The 18,498-nt window shown below is 35.2% G+C and overlaps 2 protein-coding genes across 2 annotated transcripts in view; one reads left to right on the top strand and one right to left on the bottom strand.

Moving 5' to 3' along the window:
* Positions 1–18,498, bottom strand: part of LOC136031259 (short-chain dehydrogenase/reductase family 42E member 1-like) — a 443,764-nt gene that overhangs the window by 348,794 nt on the left and 76,472 nt on the right. The window lies entirely within an intron of this gene.
* LOC136031251 (casein kinase I-like) overlaps positions 1–18,498 on the top strand; it is a gene marked incomplete in the record, with an annotated part of 117,357 nt that overhangs the window by 87,901 nt on the left and 10,958 nt on the right. The window contains 2 exon segments of the mRNA XM_065710665.1: positions 2,106–2,150; positions 14,811–14,894. Of these exon segments, the coding sequence (XP_065566737.1) occupies positions 2,106–2,150; positions 14,811–14,894 (129 nt within the window).

Genomic DNA, 18,498 nt, shown 5'->3' with positions numbered 1-18,498 from the left:
GAGCTCATTTAATTGGAAATTGAACGGGCTAGTGCCCACGTTTTAATAGTCGAAAGGTATTTGAGGGCAACTAACCCCCTCCAGTGCCCACCATTTCCCCAATTTTGAGATAGCCACTTTGCTCAACGTAATTGAAAGGTCCAGAAATTCTATCTTTGAGGATGACAACCCCCCCCCCCCCCAGATGCCTCATGGCAAGAGTTGTAAGTTATGCCCTGGGGGCATATAAGGTTTATATATATATATATATATATATATATATATATATATATATATATATATATATATATATATATATATATATATATATATATATATATACATTTTGTGCTTTCCTGAAAACAAAATATGTTTGAAATGTTCTCACTTTTCGTACTTTCATAAATAGAAAATTATCAAAACTTTCAAGGAATAAATATCAGTATATGTCAATTAAACTGACAATATACGGTCATTTGTTTTGTTGTTTTGTTTTTCAGCAAAAAGCAAATTATGTTCTGGTTTTGAGACTGCATGGGGGTTATCAGCCCTACTCCTGTTAATTCTTGCTCCTTTTAAGTTTGACTTGGCTATTTATTGTAATTTCTGTTCGTTTTGAGTTTCATTTGTTTATTGTCAATGATTTGCGGTAGTTTTACGCTTGGAAGATTATTTGACTTTATTTTTGTTCATTCTTGACTTAATGGAGCTCTTTACTTTTCTTCAAAAAACCTGTTTTGTGGAATTTTTTTTAATTAATAGGGGTAAAATACGCTACTACAACTATTACTACAAATTCGTTGCAGCGTCAAGGCAATTTCCGCCCTAAGCTAAATGCACATATAACATGAATTTGTTGCCGATTTTGAATTTCGCCCCGTGCGTAAAAACTTAAAGTTTGTTGGAATAAAATTCCCTGTGGGCTGATTTCAACTTGAAACTGAATTTGCATAATTTTGGGTGAAATATTTAAAAACAAATTAAGTCATTTGGATCTTAAACCTGGTTGGGTAAATTTTTTGAACAATGGCATTAATTGGGCGAAACATAACGACTGCATAATGCTTATATTAACTGCGCAAATCGTTTAACACCTTAAGATACTGAAAACAAGGTTAATTTTAATTTTAAACTTAATTTTGAGCTTCCGTGCTGGGTATAGGTTAATATTTAAGTCTTTGATGCATCCTATTGTTCTATATAAAAGTAAGACTATCGATAATATTTAAATTCGGCAAACACGTGTCAAAGTTTGGTTAGGTTTTGCTTAAACTCAGTCCTGCTAACATATGTCCAGATCTGGTTCGGTTTAGCGGGAAAAGAAAACACCTTTTAATGAAATGTGGCATCTATCTATAATTCTTAGATAAGTAATGGGTTTTTAACTTGAAAAAACAACATAAGTTGGTAGAACAAGTGACAAAGAAAAAAGTATTCTTAGCGAGGTTGCCATACAGGGGTACATGCTTCTCGGGTAATACTGAGTACACACTGACGGTGCAGAATATGGAAGAGATAAGCTAAAAGCATTGAATAAGCCAAAAATAAAGGTTAAGAATTTTTCTGTCTAAGTTCTAGGCAACTTAAGTTTTTAGATTTTTAATGTAGAGGGAAATGACCATAGAACTTCATCTTGCAAATTTTTTCATCTTGCGAATTGGCATAATCTGCTTGGTGGACAATTTTTGTGTTCTCTGGAAGTTTAGCTATAAGTAAAGATTCTTGCTCCACGCTATCTGGTTTAAATCTGCTTTCGTTAGCTCCTGATAAACCCCTTTAGACTTTAAGCTATTCAATATATTCTCATTCCAGTTCAATTTAGGACGTCCAGACTTTTCAGACTCCTTTGTGGGCTATGGCATAGGAATGCTATAGAGGGCATTTTTTTTGTACTGATGCTTCTGCTTCTTAATGGACTCACTCAATGGGCTTAGCCATCTCGTTCATAAAGATTAGAGTTTGGCTTCTCCTTTCTAACTTGTTTCTCAATAAATTCGGGATTCATCAAATATATTAGGATTAGTAACATAGGAACGTTTTGCTTTTTGTTTTGTGAGGAAGTTCTGTCTTACATAATGTTTGTATTGATGTCTTTTTTTGGCTGCATGTTTATTCTTTCTTTTTAGCAGGACTGCTCAAGTGAGGATGAAGAGCCTTTATTAATTATCGAGGTCTGATCAGTTCAATTTTATGTTGTTTGACTAACCCCACTTCGTGTCTTTAGCTTCTTTTTTTTTTTTTTTTACTCCGATGAAATCCTATATTTTTTAAGTTTTTCTCTGAAAAATTTAAATTGCTTTAAGTGTATACGGATACTGCAGGTGAAAAAATTGCACTGGCTTTAATCAAAGCTTTTGCTTAGTAATTAAAAAACAATAATAAATAAATTGTTTGCTGCCACTCAACAAAAGGAATTCGGCCTAAGATATTTTTCATTTCTGTTATTTTCACCAAACTTGTGCAAAAGAAGGAAATGATTGGAGAACTTCCCCCATAAGTGCTTAGTAGAATAGTAAGATCTGGGAATCAGATCTGTGGCCTAAGATTGCTTCTTTTGACGCATAAAATCTCTCAATGCGATTCAACCCCTCCCCCTTTTAGTTTAGGTTGTATAACCTTGTAATGTATCTATATTAAATTTCATTTTCCCCTGTATATTTTGTATATTGATAAAATTGTTTGAGTTTTTAAATTTTGTTTGCTTTTGTTTTGTCGTTTCTGCTACAGCCCAATAGTGTCTTTGAATATAACGTTTACGCTAGTCATTTTAAAACTACATCCTCACTTATTGCCAAAAAAAGATATAAAGACAAAATCGCAGTCACTTATTCTACTTTTATTCTATGACGTAAAAACGACAGTTTGTGGAGTAATTTGGGAAATCTCGTTGCATCATTGCTCATCTAAACCAATTGCAAAAATGATAAAATTATTAGCTCTTCTTATTAACTTAACTCCTTTTAATGTCCCCGTAAAAAGAAATTTTAATTAATTTAGTAAATTAAAATGTGTTTTAAAGTCCTTTTTTATCTCTTCATAAAATCGCGAGGTATTTGAAGCAGTAGACACAGTCTTCACGCCTCTTATGCTGAAATGTGTACCAGGTAGTTGGTACGAAATTCGCCTCATATGGTGAAAGCTATAGTTGAAAAGGTGGGATAAAACATTACTAGATAATATTTTTCTTCAATATCTTCATCATTACCGCATATATTATATGATTCTGAAGTTTTGGGGGTAACTGCTGAACTGTAAAGCAGCTAAATCTTTCTGGGAGTTTTGATATATTTTCAACACTCCATTACACAATTAAGTTAAAAAACTGCTCAAATGTAACCCTAGACAGACAATGCTATACTCCAAACTTGGAGATAAAGAGAGAAGTGAAGCTCAAGGCACACTTCTCAAGACTGCAATCGTCACTACAGAGCGACTTGGGCATCGATCCTCATTTTCCAGAGGAGTCCCATAACCGGTGAACTGTAGTTACTGTTATTGTTAAGATGTATTATCATGTTTAAAGTTATAATGTGTTTGGATACGACTGGCACGATTTTGTCCTCTATTTATGAAAACAAAATGGAACATTACCATTTCCATTTTGGAAATGGTAATAATATTTTATTATTTACCATTTCATAATATTTTATGAAAAAAAAAATGGTTGCAGCGGTAGCTGCAATCTAGTAAGGAACGAAACGTGGTCCATAGTAATGCAAAATCAGTATTTTTGAAGACATATCGAATCGAAATAACACCATTGGAATCATCATGACCAAAAACTCTATTCGTGTAACTTACAGTCCTAGCTTGAACAACGGGGAAAATCGCTTTTTACATCGGAAGCTCCGGTTTGTCCTCTCTTTTCTTCCACTTCTAGTGGGGAACTGGAACATCAGAGAGAGCCGATTAACTATTCATTTCAAAAGAAATCGACACATCTACGTGTCTTTCTAATTATCAAAACGCAATATTTGGAATAAACATTTTTGACAAAATCTTTGTATACAAGATAATATCATTTTGTTATACTATCACTATATGAAAGGGTTTTAGGTCATGTCACCTTAACAGTTTAAATGGTAATTTGTGGTGGGGTCGCTTATGATAATAAAGATCGAACTCCAGCTCATAGTAACCGTAACATTAAGGTAGAATGGAAAATTAGACAAAAATTAGTCCTGTTAAACTAAACTAAGTACTATTAGACGCCAATTTGGAGCTGGGGCAAATCTGGCTGAGCTTATAGCATCTTACAGAGTACTCCGATCTTAAAACAAGCAATCAGCGATAACAGTATTGTAGAACCCATACCAAAGGACATAGGATTGTATGTCCAGCGTAGCAACCACTCGGTTATGATCGCTGAATTTTCGCTAAGCCGTCTTTTAATTTTTATTTTTAAGGTTTGTCTTTGTATTTTGTTCCGTGGACTTTTATTTACTTCTTTATTCATGTTTTTGCATTAAGGACGACTGGGGGGAAGTCTTCGCAGAAATATCTCAACTTCTCTACTTTTGTCAGTGGTTGTGAATTACTTCGTTTTCTTTGTTGTTCCGCGTTTTCTCTTTTTGCAAGTGTATTTATTGATGCAAATGTTTCAAGTTCTCAATTGGTTTGAAAGGACACGACGTAAAGAGTTCTTTTGATCCCCTTATTCTCGCCACCATGTTGCTCCAAGCTATCAAAAGTGGAATCAATCCTGCAATCGTTAGACCGCTAATGTACCCGACTCTTAATATCTGCATCTTGATTCCTCAATCCAACAGTTGTCCTCCTCTTGCAAATAAAAGACAAATTTTTCTTCTCAAAAGAGTCAGACGAGGGGCTGTCACTTCTCTTATCCTGTCTAAGGATTATCTTCTGGTCGAACAGGGAAATGGCCCTGCATCTAGCATTCTTCATGGAAGCAACAAATTGTTTTGTTCCTATCCTGATTTTGTTGAGCGTATTTCTCTATTAATCTTGGGCTCAAATTCAAGTCTGAAAAATCAGAGGATATTCTTCTTAATTTCTGTGACGATTTCTCGTAATATTTCCCTTGGTATATTCGCTATTAAGACAGTTAACTGTATCTCATTCATTGGCCTCTCTATCGGTACTAAATTCACAAGTTTCCCGATGGCTCATTTTTCTCGTCAAATATCTGTGTCCATGTTTCAGTTGTCTCCGTGAAGCATTGTTATAAACGTTTTCAATTTGCTAGTCTCTACAACGCTGTCGTATGACATCCTGTATTTTTCGCCTTTGTGGTAAATATTCACCAAAACCGACAAAGCAAATATCTTCCCGCTTTTTCGGTTTTCACCAAATATATGCTCTAAACACAACTCTCGACACGAAACTAATGATCAACTTATAAATATAACGTAGCAAACACAGAAACCGTAGTTTTAAATTTTTGTGAATAGCCAATAAAGAAAGCACCAACTGTGGTTTTATAGTTATCTTGTTCGATAACAGTGCGAACCTTCGAATACTATAAGAACTAATATAAGATTTACGTAGTAAATTAAGTAATCGGATTAACAACGCATCTTGACTACTGAGGTCCCCGCGTCGGTCTTATGTGTTACAGCAGCCGGTTTAATCCTCGAGTTTCGTATTGCCAAGCTAAGGTCAAACCCACTGCGCCGCCACAAGACATGAAAAATACGAAGAAAATATGATTCAGTGAATCAAATCTTTGTCTTTCAATCCGGGTTGTAGAGGTATCAACCTAGTAAGAGACGATCACGTCCCATAGTAAAAAACAAAATAGCCCATAATTCATAAAATAGAGCCTGATCAAAAAAGTAGTACACTATTAGAACTGCCTCGTCCAATATTCATATATAGGAAACTAACTATCTCATGGCTTGAATAGCAAAGAAAATATATTGGTTTGAAAATCAAGAGAAGTGACTGCAACCACGATATTCTGCATACACTGCATCTTTTAATTTTTTTTTTTTTTTGTGGCTAGCTTTGCACTAGTACATTATAGAGATCTGTTTAATGGCTCATTTTAATTTAAGTTGTCGTATCTTGTGCCATATCTTGTTAAAAAATATTTCTAAAGTATAATCAATTTTTACAAAATACTACTTTTTTCTATAACACTAGTAGCTTATTTTGTTAACATTAGGAATCTTTTCCTCAGATAATGGGGCACTGGAACATCGTAGATAGCTGTTTAATAGCTCATTTCAAAGAAAATTGTCACATCTAGTGCTTTTTGCAATAAATCTTTTTTAAATCTAATCATTTTTTTACGAGAACCTGTATTTTTCTATAACACCGTAGTAGCATATGTTAGTGTAAAAGTACAACACTGTAATAGCTAATGCTATTAATTCATCTTGCACATGAAGATCAAAATAGTATTTTAACTTAATTAAAAGCATGAAGATATATTTATATAACTTGTAGACAAATCCCTTAGAGTTAAAAAAAAAAAATCTGATTGGTAAATTGAAACTAGAGGGATTCCTGTAAATTTTAAATCTAAATAATTTTGTTTCATTGATTGCTAAATTAGAATGTAAATTGCCAAAATAGTTATGGTTTCTTTACATAAAGGATCGACACAGTTCATCATAATGATGTTAATCATGAGGAGCTCATGTAGTAGTCATTAACAGAAGTTTTGTTTAGACTTTAAATTGACGAAAGTGTAAAAATTGCCGGCGGTAAGAATTGAGGGACCTTCAGAGCAAAATTTCGTCATCCTATTCACTGCGCCACGCAGGCTTTCAACAAAACCCATCATAAAAATAGTTTATGTTATACCTTATAATAAAGAACGAACGGTAGCTCATAGTAATTGAAATACTGATTAATTGCTATAGCCTTAGCATTGACGGCTGTGAAATTCGTCTCTTGTTATTCAAATTAATTGTTCTTTGTAATATCCTGGTTGCAGCGGGAGGTAACAACCTAGTAAAAGATCCGTGTTGCAGCGGTAGCTACCAACCTAGTAAGTGACGATCACGTCCCATACTAAGAAATACAGTATAACGGCTATTTCGGAAAAATTAGAAAAAATGAGGTATTTTTAACTTACGAACGGGTAATCAGATCTTAATGAAATTTGACATTTAGAAGGATATCTTATCTCAGAGCTATTACTTCAAATCCCAACCGGTTCCGATGACATTGGGGGGGGGGGAATTGGAGGGGAAACCTAAAATCTTGGAAAACGCTTAGAGTGGAGGGATCGGGATAAAACTTGGTGGGAAGATAAGCATAAATCCTAGATACGTAATTGACATAGCTGGAACGGATCCGGTTTCTGGGAGAGTTGGGGAGAGGGTTAATTCTGAAAAACTAGAAAAAAATGGTATTTTCTACTTACGAAGGAGTTGTTAATGAAATTTGATGAAATGAATAAGATGTTAATGAAATTTCCTATTTAGAAAGACCTCGTAATTTGGGTGCTTGTATTAAATCCCGACCGGATCCAGTGTCATTGGGGGGAGTTCAGGAGGGGAACCGGAAATCTTGGAAAACGCTTAGAGTGGAGAGATCGGGATGAAAGCTGGTGGGGAGAATACACACAAGTCTAAGATACGGGACTGACATGACCAGACCGGATCCGCGCTCTTTGCGGGAGTTGGGAGGGGTGGGGTTAATTCGGAAAAATTAGATAAATGAGGTATTTGTAACTTACGAACGGGTGACCAGATCTTGATGAAACTTTTTATTTAGAAGGATCGTGTGCTTCAATGCTCTTATTACAAATCCTGACCAGGTCTGATGACGGTGGGGGAGTTGGAGGAGGAAACCGGAAATCTTGGAAAACGTGAAAATTGAGATATCTTTGTTTTACGAATGGGTGATCAGATCTTAATGGAACTTGATACATAGAAAGATCTTATATCTCAGATGCTCCATTTTCAATTCGAATCGGATCCAGAGACATAGGAGGTTGTAGGGGGAAACATAAATCTTGGGAAACGCTTAGAGTAGAGAGATCGGGATGGAACTTGATGGGAAGAATAAACACAAGTTCTAAATATGTGATTTACATAATTTGAATGGCTCCGCTCTCTTTTGGGGAGCTGGGGGGTCCAGTGCTTTGGCGAGTTCGATGATTCTGGACGTGCTAGGACGATGAAAATTGGTAGGCGTGTCAGGGACCTGCACAAATTGACTTGATAACAGTCGTTTCCCCGATTTGACCATCTGGGGAGCTGGAGGGAGTGGAAAAAACAAAAAACAAATGATATATTTTTAACTTACAAATATAAAGTTGAAACAATAGGGAAAATCTTTTCAAAGACAATGGAAATCAGTTCTGTGAATATTTTGGCCCATGTCCAAGTTCCGTCTTGAGCAAAATACGAGAAAGAGAGAGAGAAAAATATGTATATAAATAAACTTACATTAAAACGAGAGAATTAAAACTATTAATGTTTTTTTAAAAACTTTTTAAAACAGCCCTAGTATCCTTACTTCAACGAAGTTCAACCAGGACTGACAGAAAGAGTAAAGTGAGAAGATAAATTCATTCAAACCAAAGAGAAAAAAGTGATTAAATGCAATTTCTCAGAGCCAACCTTGCATTTTTAGCAACCCTGAATTCTTTACTGAATTCTTTATACCCAAATTTAATTAAAAATGATCTAACAAAATATTTTACTAAACCGATTTATACTAGTATTGAACTAGTTACGAAAAGACTTTTAAGACCGGCTGCTAAAAAATGCAAGGTTGGCTCTGAGAAATTGCATTTAATCACTTTTTTCTCTTTTGTTTGAATGAATTTATCTTCTCACTTCACTCTTTTTGTCAGTCCAGGTTGAACTTCGTTGAAGTAAGAATACTAAGGCTGTTTTAAAAAGTTAAAAAAAAATATTATTAGTTTCAATTCTCTTGTTTTAATGTAAGTTTAATTATATACATATTTTTTTTTCTCTGTCTCTCTTTCTCGTATTGTGCTGAAAACGGCCCTTGGGCATATTCATGGAATTGATTTCCACTGTCTTTAAAGGATTTTCCCAATTGTTTCAACTTTGTATTTGTTTGTTATGGAAAGGCAGTATGGTCTTCGTCGCTATTTTATTTTTAACTTACGAATAGGTGATCGGATCTAAAAGAAATTTGATATTTAGAAGGACCTCGTGTCTCAGAACTCTTATTTCAAATCCCGACCGTATCCAGAGATATTGGGGGAACTGGAGAGGAAACTTGAAATCTTGGAAAACGCTTGGAGTGGAGAGATCGGGATGGAACTTGGTGGGAAGAATAAGCACAAGTCCTAGATACGTATTGACATGACCGGACTGAATCCGCTCTTTTTGGGGGAGTGGGGGGAGTGGAATGTTAATTCGGAAAAATTAAAAATTGAGGTATTTTTAACTCAAGAACTGGTGACCGGATCTTAATGAAATTCGGTATTTAGAAGGACATCATGACTCAGAGCTCTTATTTTAAATCCCGACCGGCATTAAGCCTCTGATTTTCCTTTTAAATCAATCTATTGATTCTTATAATTTTGCTAGAGCTAATACCAAATGAGCTCTTGGCTCTTGGCTCTTCCGACCTCGTCACAAGAGCCATATGAGCTCATAGCTCTTGTTTTTTTCTTTGCTAGCTTGGCACTGGAATATCGTAGAGAAATGTTTAATGGTTCATTTTAAAGGAAATTGACACATCTAGTGTCTTTTGTAGTTAAAAAAAAATATTTTTTTAAATAATAAATTTTGTACGACAAACCACGTAATTAAAAGCACTATATATTTATTGACACTAGAGTAATTCCTGAAATGTTTAAATATAAATAATCTTCCTTATCGAAAATTGTCTTTATTTTTACGGTTGATTCCTTTTTGTTTTGTTAGAAGTTATTGTTTAGGGTAGGTCTGATGTATCCTTTAGTTCATTGACCTTAGTTTTTACCCCTGAGCAAGTTAATTTATCCTCATCTTCACCATCACTTTCAGAATCGAGAATGTATATTTCCACCGTTCCTTTCATCTTCATAATTATCCCCTTATATGTTTATTACTTAACGCTCGAGGTTTCGATCTCCAGGTTTTATTTCTAGATTGTGATTATATACATGTGAAACACCGTCCTCAGTTTTACTCCATGTTGTTGCTACATCCCTAATAGGATCGTTTTCGTACTCATTTTCAGATTCGATGATAATATATCCGTCGTTCCTTCTTGTTTGTTCTTTTTTTTTCATTTTCAAGACTACTTGTTGTTGTTTCTAGATTTTCTTTAAAATTAACTAGTTTAACATAATTTTCCTTATTGTTTTTGTATCCTTCTGTCTCTTTAACCTTTAAAAGTACGCTTGAGCAAATTGCTTTATGCAGTTTCCACCGTATATCATTTGTACCAGGATTTAGATTCATGGATCGTTTCACGAAACCGAAAAATGGAGGATGTTTATTACACATACCTGCACAAAGCCACCAGTGTCGCTTATAGAGACTCGTCCCTGCATGAAATCTGCGATAAACTGTAATATTGGCTCATGCTGGTGAATTAGTCCTATGCATATGATTTGGGAATTCTGGACCGTGGCCTGCATAGGCTCCAGATTTGTGCAAATCAGAAAGATAGGCGTGAATAATTTCGTGCAGAAATGTGTCATGCAAGTCCTTTTTTGGTCTAAGCTTAAGTAGAGAAGGGCTAAGACTAATCGAACAATATCCACTGGTCCAATACTTATACTTTCTAGTACATCGAGTCATTCTGGAACTCCATTTTACTTCAACATATTGTTAAAAATTACAGAAAAATTAAACAATGCATGAATGTCGGGGTTTGGATCATTTACGGCCCAGTCTGAACTAACTAATTTTATGACTTTCACCGGGGATTATTTTCCTAACACATTTAAATATTTGTTGCGTACTACATAACTTTTATTCCGAACAGGGGTGACTTTGAATTCTTATAATTCAGTCTGAATTCTTTTTTTTTATAAAACGAGATCTTTCTATTATGTTAGAATAAAGACAAATTTTCATGCAGTTACCATTTTCTTAAAATATTTTAAACGATAAAAATATTTGTGCAATAATTTATAGTAAGGATGTCACTTTATTATAAAATAACATTTAAGGATAAAGACATAGGTAAATATATAATTGTTATCACAGAAAAGGCCTTTGGATTTTTCTTAGGTAAAATAGTAAAGAACGAACCATAGCGAAGTCAGTCAAATATGGCACAATATCCCAGAGAAGCAACTTTTCAAAAGATACTTGTGTTATATTATCTTATCAGAAGATAAGGTTTTGCATACGTGTGTTATATTATCTTATCAGAAGATGGGTGTTTTGCATCTTTATGTATACGATGATTCGGTTTTGTCGAAAATTTAATTTTTTATAGTTTTACGGCTACTAGGGGCAAGAGTTTGTTCTCTACTATATATTGAAAGGCAAAGATTTGAATAATAGGATTATATTTATGTCTTATTTTGTATCGTCGCAAACCACAGTAAAAAGTCTTATTAAGAAGTATTTTCTTAGAGCTTTTAGTGGACATGGCCCATTTCTTTGAGTCAAGACTAGGCCCTCCTGATTGAATGGCACACATTTGAATTATAGAATCGTAATTTTTTTCGTATCTATCTTCTATATATATAAAAATAAGTTGTTTGTCTGTGTGTCTGTCGAGTGACGTCATGTCATCATGTGATGTCGTCATGAAGTTAGTTGTCGTCATTGTTATGACGATGACGTCATTAAAGGTATTTAAGAAAATCGTTCAAAGACAAATTTTTAGTTGTAAGAAGATCGTGGACGGAAAAATGTTTAATTGTAAAATGACTGAAGAACCTACAATGGCAACAGCCGAGGAAGCTGCTCAAAAAAAGCTACCAAAAAGGAAGCTGCTGCACAAAAAAAAACTAAAAAGAAAAAAGAAAAAACTAAAAAAAAAGGGTAAAAACCAAAAAAAAAAACTAAAAAGAAAAAAAAGGTAAAAACACAAAAATTTATTTCATCATATACCAATTCAAAAACGAATGTATATACAGACCGGGACACAAATGACGACCGGGACACAGGGAATATAAATGACGACAGGGACACAACTACAACGGGGACGCCGGGGGGCACAGAGGGATATATAAATGACGACGGGGACACAGGGAATGTTCGGTTAGCAATCACCATCAACAAAGCTCAAGGGCAATCATTAGAATCATGAGATATAACTAAAAAAACTAAAAAAAGGTAAAAAACAAAAAACTAAAAAAAAAGAACAATTCAAAACGAATGTATATACAGACCGGGACACCGGGACACAAATGACGACCGGGACACAGGGAATATAAATGACGACCGGGACACTCAAAGAGAAATTACAGTCTGGGACACCGGGACACAAATGACGACCGGGACACAGGGACACAACTACAACGGGGACGCCGGGGGGCACAGGGGGATATATAAATGACGACGGCGACACAGGGAATGTTCGATTAGCAATCACCATCAACAAAGCTCAATGGCAATCATTAGAATCATGAGGTATATATCTGAATATGGATTGTTTTTCCCATAGACAATTATATGTTGCATGTTCAAGAGTCGGTAAACCTGACAATCTATGTATATGCACAGACAATGGGACAGCGAAGAATGTTGAATATTTGCAAGTTTCACGTAGTTAAAAACATATATATATATATATATATATATATATATATATATATATATATATATATATATATATATATATATATATATATATATATATATATACATATATATATATATATATATATATATATATATATATATATATATACATATATATATATATATATATATATATATATATATATATATATATATATATATATATATATATATATATATATATATATTCACAGGTGGGACACAGGGACACAACTACAATGGCGCGTAACGACTTACGCGCGCGCGGGGGCTTGGGGGGCGCATAGCGCCCCACCAACTAGGTGTTGGGGTGGTGCGAACCTACAATGGCAACAGCCGAGGAAGCTGCTCAAAAAAAGCTTCCAAAAAGGAAGCTGCTGCACAAAAAAAAACTAAAAAGAAAAAAAAACTAAAAAAAACTAAAAAAAGGTAAAAACCAAAAAAAAAACTAAAAAGAAAAAAAGGGGAAAAACACAAAAATTTATTTCATCATATACCAATTCAAAAACGAATATATATACAGACCGGGACACCGGGACACAGGGAATATAAATGACGACCGGGACACTCAAAGAGAAATTACAGACTGGGACACCGGGACACAAATGACGACCGGGACACAGGGAATATAAATGACGACCGGGACACAGGGTCACAACTACAACGGGGACGCCGGGGAGGACAGGGGGATATATAAATGACGACGGTGACACAGGGAATGTTCGATTAGCAATCACCATCAACAAAGCTCAAGGGCAATCATTAGAATCATGAGGTATAGATCTGAATACGGATTGTTTTTCCCATGGACAATTATATGTTGCATGTTCAAGAGTCGGTAAACCTGACAATCTATTTATATGCACAGACAATGGGACAGCGAAGAATGTTGTATATTCGCAAGTTTTACGTAGTTAAAAACATATATATATATATATATATATATATATATATATATATATATATATATATATATATATATATATATATATATATATATATATATATATATATATATCTACATTCACAGGTGGGACACAACTACAATGACGCGTAACTAATATGGCGCGTAACGACTTACGCGCGCGGGGGGGCACGAAGCGCCCCTACCAACTAGGTGTTGGGGTGGCGCGAAGCGCCACCCCAACAGCTAGTTTTATATAATTTTGCTACTAAACCTAGTGAAAATGTATTTTAAGAGGTATATATGTGAGTATTTCATGGAAAAGGCCATTTCTATCAGCCAAGCACTGGTCTCCCTGATTGAAAGGCGTACATTTAAATCTTAGAATCTTGTTTCTTCGTATCTTGTACGAAGGCTCTTTCTTTGAGCCAAGACTAGGCCTTGCTGATTGAAAGGCACACATTTGAATCTTAGAATCGTATTTTCTTCGTATTTTGAATAGGAATGACGTTGATCGTCATCTTGTATACGAAAATGCAATTCCTTTGTCAAAAAATTGATTTTTGTAATATTATCTTTCGTTAATTCTAAATGCGAGTAAATGTAGCAATTTCCTTTAATATTTTAACTCAAAAATGCAAAATAGCAGTAAAATTATTTTTATTAAAATTATCGTCTGATTCAAAATCTAAAGGCTTATTTAGCAAAATAGCTTCGTGTTTTACAAAGATATTTATTAGTTTTGCCCCTTTTTTAGTTACCTTTGGGTAGAAAAAAGTTATGTTCAACTATTTATCTCATTAAGATTCATATACCGTACAGATCTATTCGTAGACTTGGTTTTAAATCTTGAAATGGGACCAGAATTCTACGAACTGTAATTTTTATAAGCCCTTGTATAGCAGGGGCTATGTTCAGTCTATAAACTCTGATGTAGTTTTGTTTGGATGAATAAACGATAAAAGTGATGTCCAAAAAGCCACAATTTCTGTTCCAGACCTACAATCTTGGAAAAATCAACTCAGGAGTACAAAATACCTGTACCGAGGCATTGGACAAAGACTTGGGGAGCTCAATTTCCTCCTAAGATATATTTTGTGTGCTTTGCTTTCACGACAATAAGAAGAACAGTTTTTCAGGGGCTTCTAATGCATTACTGAAACATAGGTACTCAATTCCTATTGCAAAGTTTTTTTATTTCTTGTTACTTTCAAGTTTAGATTTAAGAACTATTGTTGTTAATTTGTTGTTTGTTTTTTTTATTTTACCTTGTTATTTTATTCAATGCTTATTTTTAGACGGGTGGAAAAAGTTGGGCCGATCAAAAAACTGGCTTGACAAGTGGAAATCTTACACCGGCTGACCGTCACGGATCTGTTCAGGTGTGTGTGCCTTCTTCTTTTCTTTCTTACTTTTTTTATTGCAATTCTTATTCTCTGTCTAACTACAATTTTGGAAGACGGAGTTTATGATTATCACTCTTTTATATTGGCTAAATTAGACTTCTAATTTACAGCCCCCAGGTATGGTGTTGTAGCTCATTTCATTATGAGAGAGGCCATTGTACTGTTAAAACCGTAATGAAATTTACGGCAAAGGTAATTAAGTGTCTTTAATATGCAGACTGATAGATCTTTTTTCAGCCCATTCATGGGTCTTTTGCAAAAATCTCACTCAAATTCATGTAAATTTCTTAGCATCCCATCCGATACCCCTTACATCTCTTTTCTTTTAGGAGAAAGGTAGGCGGTAGGCATGGGGCACCGTGTTTAAACAAGAATTATGCAAGGATTGTCAATCTGTATTATTGGTTGTATAATGTGGGTCGGTGGCCCCTCCCTCTCCTTTCGCGCCAATGTTTTAGCAAAAAGGTAGGCATATTACACCTTGTTTGAACTGCAATTATGCATTTGGCTTGAGAACCAAAGGCAACCACGTGGCATCTCCAGCGGACCCCCAACTCACCTCCTCACTGCCACGGTTTAGCAAAATGTTTGTCATCTTGTACCTTGTTTCAACTGAAATTATTCAAGAATTTTGATCTATATGATTGGTGTACTGAAGGGAATCATGGCCCGTCCAAACCGCTGTGCCAGCGTTTTAGTAGAAAATTATATGTGCTCCTTGTTGGAATTCGGACCGTACAAAGATTTTCCAGGTCTATGATTGGGTCAGTATTTTGCAAATGTCGTTAAAGTGGCCTCTAGCGTGCTCGTCTTATTTCTTAGACATGTCCTCCTATTCTCTTAGCCTTTTCCTTTTTTTTTTTACTTTGAAAAAGGCATGTGATCTTGGCTACTCTCCAAACTAAGTCTTGACTGCATCCACCTTATACACTAGCAATGCTAGCTAGGTTTGAAAAGCTGTCCAATCTGTCAAAGTTTTCCGGTACTTAATATCACCTTAATCCTGTTGTAGCATTGTGAATTGATGCTCTGCTTGGCAATACCGAGCCCCGGGGTCGATCCCCACCGTAGCAAGGCTAGATGACAAGCTTGCTAATTGTCACTGGCCTCCCGGTTTTTGTAAAAAAGAAAAGATCCAGAAACCGAAACGTCGATTCGAAGCCCTATGCCCCAGCAATGGCTCTTCATCTTTTCTTCTTTTTTTGAATATCACATCTTTAGCCTCATTATGTTGCGAGAGCAACACTTTTTTTTTTTTTTTTTTTTTTTTTTTCTAGCACCCCGATTTCAGCTTATTCCTAGAAAGTGGTAAGGATATAACCTCTGCGGCTTTTACGGAAAGTGTGGACCTTAGGCCGGATTGATGAATATGACTTTGCAATTTGGAAACCTTCGTAGAGCTCTTGTCTGGGGCCAAAAGGATAGTTTTTGCTTGTACTTGAGCCAGAGCCTGTAGTGTGTGAAGTGACTTGCAGTTTTATAGCCTATGTCAGAGAGAACTATCTGAAGTTATGCAGTTAAGCTTTCGTTTCATCAAACCATGTTTCTGCTTTCGAGTGGAAAGCTCCGTTCTAGCAGGCAAGCAGGCAGGCACCAGTTTCAAATTGAAGATGGACTAAATGGGATTGTGGTACAGAAATGGTATCAGATGTGCCTCTTAAACTTTAAAAGTTCTCTCATTGCTAAGAAATTAGAGCTTATCCTTTGCTCCTTTGTAAGTGATGAAGTTAGAAACGGCCTATTACAAAAAAGTCAACTTTTGAACTAAGACAAATAGATTTTTTTTTTCGACGACAGCTGATAGCTCTTGATGAGCTGATTAAAGTATATGTCATCCATTTTTTGGTAGGAAATTTTTTTCGTGAGATATACCAGTTTGAAAGTTTAAAGGGGTTGACAATTTCAGTAATAAGGTACATACTGAAACCAAAAATAGGCCGATACAGAAATTGTATCAGAAGTGCCTCTTAAACTTTAAAAGTTCTCTCATTGCTAAAGAAAATAGAGTTTATCCTTTGCTCCTTTTTAAGTGATGACGTTTGAAACTTGGCCTACGGCAAAAACGTCAACTTTTGAACTATAATATTTATTTCTAACCCACTTACATCAAAAAGATACATAGTGGAGTAAAAACTTGAAAAAAAAAAGAAAAAAAAAAAAAAATGTGATACAAAAAAAAAACGAGAGTCAACAATAGACATTAATCATACAAACGGATCAGACCGTGGTGAGGCGACAAACGCCGATACGCCGTTTGTGAGAGCTTTTTGTGTAGATCAGTCAGCTTCTCAGTAATGTTCGGAAGATGGAACTTTTTGATTATCTTTCGATTCCTATACCACAGAGGAAGATAGAGAAGAAATTTACAGAAACGGAAATAAGAGGATCGAATATCGCTAATATCTTTTTTCTTAAATATAGGGTAAAGCCCAGAAAGGTAAAGAACAGAATGATCGGAAAAAGTAGAATAAAGCTTACCAAGGGCAATACGATTGTATTTCCCTCGATTGGCTACAATTTTAGAGTAACCAATCTGGATTTTCACTCTAGCATCGCAGACAGCACGCTCCCGAAGAGTTTTAAGATTTTTTGTAAGTGTAATACCCAACCACCGGATCGAATCTACATGAGGGATAGAAAAATTTTGAAAAATTAGAGGCCTAGGAGAAGAGGGAACATTGAAAGAAAGATACTCACATTTATCAACATTAAGCGAAAGACCGATTTTAGTAAAAGAAGAAGAAACTTTATGAACCATCTGCGATAGACTGAGTTTAGACCGGCTAATTAGAAGAATGTCATCAGCATAAGCAAGGTAAGAAATATCACTCAAACCAACAAAACATATAGAAGAAATATTCTCAAGAATACCAGAGATACAAAATTTGAAAATACTAGAAGATAACACTCCACCCTGCCGTACCCCCCGACGAACAAGAACATTAGAAGATGAAAGGGCACCATTAGTTTTAATTCGAAGATAAGAATTACTATACCAAAACTTTAGAAGAAAAATAACTGAAAGATTAATACCGTGACTATAAAGAGAGTAAAGAGCCTGACTATGTACAACACTATCGAAAGCCTTAGAAAGATCATGAGCACAAATATGAATACCATACCCTTTAGCCGAAGCATCTTTAAGAAGGAAAGCAAGAGCACGGTGAGCGTGCTGGCAACCGATTCCAGACCGAAAACCAAACTGATTCTCTCCGAAATTAGCATTCATACTTATGAAAGGAAGTAGGATGTGTTCAAGGATTTTACTAAAATTACAAGCAACGGAGTAAGAAGAACAATCCAAAGGAGTCTTACCTCGTTTAAGTACAGAAGTGACAGTTCCACACAAAAAGCTGTCAGGAACGAGGGAACAACAAAGGCACATTTGGAAAAACAACTGTAAATGGAAAAACAAAGACGGGCAATTTATTTTTAAATGACAAGCACTGATACCGTCAATATCAAGAGAACTTGATTTCAATTTCTTAACAGATGCAATTACAGCGTCAACTGAAACGGGAATAACTTGTGCCTGAGTCAGGGAAGGCGGGAGAACCGAATCAAGCAGTTTCGAATGAAG

This window comes from Artemia franciscana, chromosome 9 (genome assembly GCF_032884065.1).
Source record: "Artemia franciscana chromosome 9, ASM3288406v1, whole genome shotgun sequence".
Taxonomy (NCBI): domain Eukaryota; kingdom Metazoa; phylum Arthropoda; class Branchiopoda; order Anostraca; family Artemiidae; genus Artemia; species Artemia franciscana.
The sequence above is the reverse complement of the archived record's forward strand: the minus strand, read 5'-3'. Positions and strand labels throughout refer to the sequence as shown.